The 6,907-nt window shown below is 36.6% G+C and overlaps 1 protein-coding gene and 1 long non-coding RNA gene across 3 annotated transcripts; one reads left to right on the top strand and one right to left on the bottom strand.

The window, feature by feature from the left end:
• Positions 1 to 695: 695 nt before the first annotated feature.
• On the bottom strand, positions 696 to 6,390 carry LOC132040492 (DNA repair protein RAD51 homolog). 2 transcript variants are annotated; one of them, XM_059431142.1, is made up of 9 exons: positions 6,083 to 6,390; positions 2,854 to 2,998; positions 2,613 to 2,723; positions 2,425 to 2,516; positions 2,230 to 2,324; positions 2,031 to 2,144; positions 1,304 to 1,433; positions 1,082 to 1,203; positions 696 to 997 (listed from the first exon to the last, which is right to left on the bottom strand). In XM_059431142.1, the coding sequence occupies exons 1-9, from the start codon at positions 6,107 to 6,109 to the stop codon at positions 874 to 876; spliced, it is 960 nt and encodes a 319-aa protein (XP_059287125.1). In that variant the 5' UTR covers positions 6,110 to 6,390; the 3' UTR covers positions 696 to 873. The 2 variants fall into 2 exon arrangements, with proteins under 2 accessions (XP_059287125.1, XP_059287124.1); XM_059431141.1 differs by lacking the exon at positions 6,083 to 6,390 and adding an exon at positions 4,764 to 5,075.
• On the top strand, positions 4,021 to 4,642 carry LOC132040493 (uncharacterized). The gene is made up of 2 exons (XR_009410697.1): positions 4,021 to 4,434; positions 4,499 to 4,642. It is a non-coding gene; the product is annotated as an uncharacterized LOC132040493 (long non-coding RNA).
• Positions 6,391 to 6,907: the final 517 nt, after the last annotated feature.

The raw sequence follows: 6,907 nt of genomic DNA, 5'->3' as shown, positions 1-6,907 counted from the left end.
ACTATAGTTTTATTTTAACATATTACGACATATTTGACTTAATTAACTCATACCTGTTGAATTTTTTGTGAATGTGGTTCCAACAATAGGCCACACAAGTAGAAGCTTTGCTGAAAATTGTTGGAATGTGTTGAACATTCGTTTCGTACATTACATTTGATAATGATCCGTTGTCAGTTTGAAAAGTATGAGGAAGAGAGAAGAGAATTTAGCAGTGTGTCGTCATTGTGTATCAGGTTTTACGGTTAAAATGTAATTGTTGTTAAGGTTTTATAGGTAAATCAACCAGAAGGATTCCAAATTTGCAGGATTCAAATGCCCGCGTTTGATTTCTATAGAAATATTATTGTCAATTACGTTTTATCTTGAATTACCACTTTCAGATCAATCAATGTCAAGTTTCGTACAAGGTTTGCCCGTGCTTGGATTCTTTAAAGTCGTCACTGTCAGTTACGTATTAACCATAAAATATTACTTGTAGTAACGAATTATCCTTTAACGCCGTTAACTACTAGCTTTTTTTGTCCTTGGGTTTTTTGAATAAAATAATGCTTAATACATTACTGAGAAATACACTTATTCTAGTTCTGCAAATTTTCAAAAAAAAAGAAAAAAAAATTATTTTGGTGAATTGGCTAAAACAATGGCTTACTTCGGTAAGAAATTGTAGTAAATAGAGAATAAGATGGCAAAAATATCCAAAAGAAAACAGCATTTACATTTGGTAGAAGGAATATTGTTCCACAAAAATTGCCGTGAATTCATACAACACGCTTTCTTTTATGGTCAATTGACCTTCAAAATGATGACAGAAGACGTACTCCAAGTAGAAAACAAAAATAGTACTAGTAGTAGACTATTTGCGGATCACAGTTAGTCCTTTACATCCGTGACCCCTTCAACAGCAATTTGAAATCTTGCTTCAGCTTCAGCTAAGCATGGCGAACTGACTACTTTACAAATCCGCTCCTCCGCTCTACCCTTCCTCAGAGCTAGTCTGTCAATAGTTGGAAACAAATTAAGTAAAATTTCAGCTACCATGCTAATTTGCAAGAAGAGGTAGTTGCATTATTATGCATACCTCGTTGTAGAAGCATGTGCCATGATGTTGCCACCAATAGGTTTTATTTGAGGCCCAGCAAATACAGCAGAACCATCCACTTGAGCGACGACTTGGTTAGTGATAACAACAGCAACACCGAACTGCAAGTGTAAAACGTAAAGGATTGACAGAAAAAGTCAAGAACCCTAATATGGTTCTGAAACATTAAACACCACCAAAAAGAGGGACATGCCAAACTACCTCATCTGCTAGCTTCTGAAGGCTTCTCAAAAACTTTGCAAGATGCATCTGCCTGGCAGACAACTCTCCTCTCCCAGAGAAATCAGTCCTATAAAGGGCAGTAGCACTGTCCACAATCATAAGGGCAAACCTGCTTGATCAAAACAGGTTCGGAAGTTAGCTCCTAAAGAGGTCAATTTTATACTTAATGAGATGAACTCAAATAACTGACGAAGCCACAACTTCACGGATTTACACCATACACGTAGTCTCATAGAGGCATAAAGTACACATGATATTCAGGAAGCAAATTTTTTTTTTTTTATCGCTGTCTTAACTTCACATCTTGAGTTAATTCTAGAACATTTCAAAAAGTTTTTTTTTTTTTTTTTTTTGAAGAAGAAGAAGAAGAAGGTATGCAGACACTTCCAACAGATATTATCACTGGATTATTGTTAAGAGACCAAACAGATGAATCCAAACACGCATTAGATGTAAGATGGACATCCATAATCAAACTAATTGAGACAGTCACAGAGTAGCCAGAGAGAAAAAATAACAAGAGCAATGGAATTTGGAGAAAAGTTTACTTTACAGAATAGCAAAACCAAGAGGAAGCTATCAACTACAACCAGAACTACTATGCCACAATCTGAAGCAAAAGGGCAAGCGTATTTTACATTCTTCATGGAGAGCTTGAAAGTAGCAACTAAGCAAGCCCTGTAAGTATATCAAGACAAAATTTAACCTGGTCTCCACCATCATTGAAGCTGCTTCCAGCAAAAGCCTTGATTGATGATCAGTATTATAAGCTCGAGCATAGGCTACATTCTCCAGAACATCAGGACCATTCAATCCAAACCTGCAGCATTTAACACCACCCATGATAAGAGGTTTGAACTTTATAATACAAGAAAAAGTGTGAGTTAAGATTACAAGTAGAAGACCTGTCTGCAATTTGTAGAAGTCTTTGTGGCCTGAAAGTACCTTCAGCATCAATGTACATAGCTTTCCCCTCACCACCTCCCTGATCTAATGGAAGCTGAGATACAGATAAAGAATGAATATTGTTGCAAATTACAATTGTAGCACCTTATTTATGGGGTTTTTTTGATAAAAAAACATTGTCTAGGTTATCATACTTGACAAGTGACACATAGTGTGTGACACAGCTGAGTCTTTCCACATCGGAACTCCCCGTAAATTTCTGTAATGGATCCAGTTTCGATTCCTCCTGGCAAATGAGAAAAAAAGGATGAGGTTGTGAATTGTGATGCCAGATCAAATTCCGGTTCGAGAAGTTCACAAAATAAATGGGTGCCTAGCCTACCTTCTAATATCTTGTCAAGTTCTTTTGACCCAGAAGTTATCTGTATGATTTCAAGCCTCTGCGCATGGAGTTGGCTGGCACTCGTGAATCCCAAAGGCACTAATTTTGACGCTGTTCATATGCAGCATTGAAAAAGGTTTAGTAGTAATGGCTGATAAAAAATTGCAGAAATGGATGGAAAAAGAAGGTAAGGAAAAACACATCACTCCTGGCAATGGCAGTTAAAAGAAGAGAGACATGCCTGCCTCAATGATCTTGTCAACTTTAGCTTCACTAATTCCTTTTATATGCAGAAGCTCCTTTCTTGGAGCATAAACAACAGATTCAACTGTGCACAGACCAGCATCCTTGAGCTTTTTTACGTCTAGGGCTGCAATCCCTGATGCCTTCAGGACAAAACACATATGTGCCTCAATACTTATTGGACCATTTCCTTTTTAAGTTGGAAGAACTTACAGGGTATCATTCAACAGAAACAACTATACTACAAGCTAGAATGGAAAAAGATAGGCAAAGATATCGCCTCTTGAATATTAACAATTCCGAGAAAAAAAAAAGTTAGGAATAGTCCTGCTTTTATGTAATACAAGAAAGCGAAAAATCCTCAAGAGTTATTGTTTCACTTTATGTAAATCTTTATAAAACCTGCAGTATTAACAATTTCTGATATTTACCTATCCGAATTACTGTAAATAACATCACTCAAGAATCAAAATTCTTCAAAAGAAGATCTAAACTAGTATAATCTTGTAAGGAGCAAAGCTGAAAAGTGAATCTCATCACCAGATGCACACTAAAATCTGTGACCGTCAACCCCCACCTCATGATGTGAATCATTTTGTGTCGAGTGCCTCTCCACAAGCAGATTTTCATGGTGCCCTTAATTCTGCACACTCTGATTGTAATCTGCAAGCTGGGTCTGATCTTGAATCTTAGATTGTGCTTCTCAAGAAAAACTGATTGTAATTACTATTGGAACAAACATTTCTTTTCTTTTTCTTTAATTGATGACCGAGATATACGTTTAGAGCCAACCCTTTGGGCCAAGCGCAACATGCGAAACTCGGAAATGATGGGCCACCCCTCTACTCTTCTCCACTTAAATATATACTAGACTTAGGCTTGGGACAGGGCTCCAACAGAACATCACAAAAAGGATACAAAGAAAGCTGAGGATATCTAAATTTAGCTTCAAAACTGAGGCACTGTCTTAAATAAAGGACAGGTAGAAACAACTGTAGAAGTATCAACTTAAAATAATCCACAAGAACACTACTGAAAGCAAACCCATTTCAAGAATCCCAAAAATAGGGTTTTCTCGGACATCTCATTTCCCTAGGCGTGAAAAGAACCGGGTCAGATAAGATTCATCCCTAAAGGTGTGGAAAAAAGCACAATTTAAGCTTCAAGATCAGACCCAGCTACACATTGAATCTGAAGGCATAAACAATCATTAATTATCATAAGAACGACTAACCCCAATTAAGCAAAACAAAGATTCAAGCCAGTTTATATATATAAAAAGGGTTTATAACACAAGTTAGAAGAGAAAACCTCCAGGTTAAGAAATGACAACCCAAAGAACAAGAAAATCAAGATTCTTCCTAATTCATTTCCCTAGGTGAGAAAAAAACTGTTTCGCGAAATTCAGCCACAGAGAAGCACAATTTAAGATTCAAGATCAGACCCAACTACATATTGAATGTGAAGTCATACACAATTATCATAAGAATGACTAACCCCAATTGAGTAAAATAAAGATTCAAGCCACTGTATACATATAATAGAAGGGTCGACTACAAGTAGAACAACAATATATCCAGTGAAATCCCACTAGTGGGGTAAAGAGGCTGTTCCTGAAAGACCCTCGGCACAAGGAAAATGAGTTAGGAAATGACACCCAAAAGAAGAAGAAAATCAAGAGCTTGGCTTAGAGAAACAGGAAAATGTGTAAAGGAAAAAAAAAAAAAAAAAAAAAACATTAGCGTATCAGAAGAATGACGTAAAACAAACCCATCACTTGGAGATTCTTCCTAATTCAAGAAAACCCATTTGACGGACAAGATTCCAAGAATTCAGAAACTGGGGTTTTCTCGAACATTACACAAAAAAGAGGCAATAGCCGTGAATACAAGGGGAAATTGTGGGGACCTGAAGTTGCTCAACAGGGAAAGGACCATGGTGGACATCATCGACATCTTCATTCTGTTCTTGTAGCATCGACTTCTGATTCCTGTGTTGCTGTTCCATTCCTATTTTCCTTTGCGTTGAAAGAGTGGAGGCAAATTGGGGGGAAGAAAGGAAATATTTCAAAAGGCGTGCTGAACCGCCAAATAATACTAAAAGGCTGAAGCTTGCCTCACAAGCTGTGCTGTGTGAGAGGGATGAAACCGCATTTGCCCTTCTATACTACAAGATTTTACCCCGCCAACCCTCCTATCTCTAAATAAATACTCTAAGTAAATAAATTTATTTGTCTCGTTTTGACTTGACACGTAGTTTAAGCAAGTATGCAAGACTTTTCGATCTTGTTTGTCTCGTTTTGACTTGACACGTAGTTTAAGCAAGTATGCAAGACTTTCCGATCTTGTGGTCTTAGACTAAGGATACACAGAATGTATCAAAATGACCCTTTAATCTTGTGATTTGAAACATGTCACGTGGAAAGTTGAAATTATACAGTTGCTAAAAAGGAAAGAGACATTCTTTGTTAAACGACTAAAACGAAAAGTAAAAGAAACAAATTGAAACGGAGGGAGTAATATTTTACATAATCTCGTCACAATTGAACCTATAACGATAGTGTTCGAACTTACACCTTAACTATACTATCAAGCCCAAAGACAAAATTTCAATTTTTAAACGTCACCATTCTCTTTTAGGCTGCGAGTTTACTTTTTTTATATTATTATTATATATATAAACATCGCTAGGAGCTCTCCACTTTGCTCCGATTGGAACTCACACTTGAGGGTTGGAGGTATAGGTTATTTACCACTTGAGTAACACTCTCTTATTTCCCAAGCTTACTTTCGTCCCCTTCTTGGGCTCGTTTCTTTATTAATCGTTAATCTACCCTCGGTTTGAAAATTTCATTATTTTTTTATAAAGATACGCCTAATCCCCCCCCCCCCCCTTTTTTTTTCCTTTTTTCCTTTTGCCTTTTTCTCTTCTATTTCTTAATTAGTTTTTATGTAACTCTTTCTCCCTCCAATAGCCGAGTTAAAGTTACTCTCACAGAATATTGAAAATTGTTAGTACTAGACTTGAACTAAAACGAAAAAATATCTAAAGAAATTCAAATATAAATTAGATTTAATCAAGCAAATAATATATAAAATTATCAATATCTTTTTTGCAAATTATTAATTGATTGTATCACTTTCATGGCTTTACATTTTGAGAAATTACAGGTCAATGCTGTTTCGGCATCTAGTTAACTATTTTTGGCCCAATTGTTGTTTCATTACCTGGTTAGCCCGCTTCGTACATATCATCAATCATAATCTCCCTTCAGCCACTTTCTCTCCTTCGTCTCTCTCTCCCTCTATCCCTTCTCTCCTTCGTCTCTTTCTTTCTCTCCTTCATTCTTTCTCATCATAAGACCAATTCTCTCTATATTTTTTCCTGTTGCTGGACAGAATTCTTAGCTAGCGTTTAAATCTTGTATCTACTTGGGGTTTTTTCTTTAATATTGGAAGACACCTTAGATATTGGGGCCTTCATCTCTGTTTCTTTTCGACAGATGATTGTTAATTTGTAACACTTAAGCTAATAAAACAATAAATAAAAGGAATAAAAGAGAAATTGAAATTCAATTCATGATAATCAGCAAAACCCCAGTACAAAAGTACAAAAGACCTAGATATTTTAAAGGAACATGTCCAGCTAACAGGGACAAAAAAAGGAAATAACAGACCTCTCTACACGTGACACGTGTGACCTAATTGTTTATTTAGGATAATAGGCAACTGGGCTACTAACCCGGGCTAAAAAAGACGCAGACGACATTTGGGCTTTGAGCTAAGAGCGGGCAAATTTGTAGACGATTCGGTATAGAGAGCACAGAGAGGTTATGAGCTACATCGATGGAAAGGACTGATATGCAAGATGAATTATGGGTCTTGATAGAATTAACGAAGAAACCATTGAGGTAAAGGCAATTCTCTCATTGGTTAATAGTTGTAGCAATTAGCCGGTAATCTAAACAGATAATCAAAGAAGTAGTCTTCGACATTCCAAGGCAATGTGGCAGCTGGAGGTGTAAGAATGAGATGATACAAAATATAGGCCAT

Source organism: Lycium ferocissimum, chromosome 12 (genome assembly GCF_029784015.1).
Source record: "Lycium ferocissimum isolate CSIRO_LF1 chromosome 12, AGI_CSIRO_Lferr_CH_V1, whole genome shotgun sequence".
Lineage (NCBI taxonomy): Eukaryota > Viridiplantae > Streptophyta > Magnoliopsida > Solanales > Solanaceae > Lycium > Lycium ferocissimum.
This window is presented reverse-complemented; position numbering and strand designations above follow the sequence as displayed.

Coding starts and splice junctions, on each gene's coding strand:
- LOC132040492 (XM_059431141.1), bottom strand. CDS start 4,862: ATGGAACAGCAACACAGGAATCAGAAGTCGATGCTACAAGAACAGAAT. Junction 2,517..2,612: donor ACTTGACAAGATATTAGAAG/GTAGGCTAGGCA, acceptor CTCATTTGCCAG/GAGGAATCGAAACTGGATCC. Junction 998..1,081: donor GCACATGCTTCTACAACGAG/GTATGCATAATA, acceptor AACTATTGACAG/ACTAGCTCTGAGGAAGGGTA.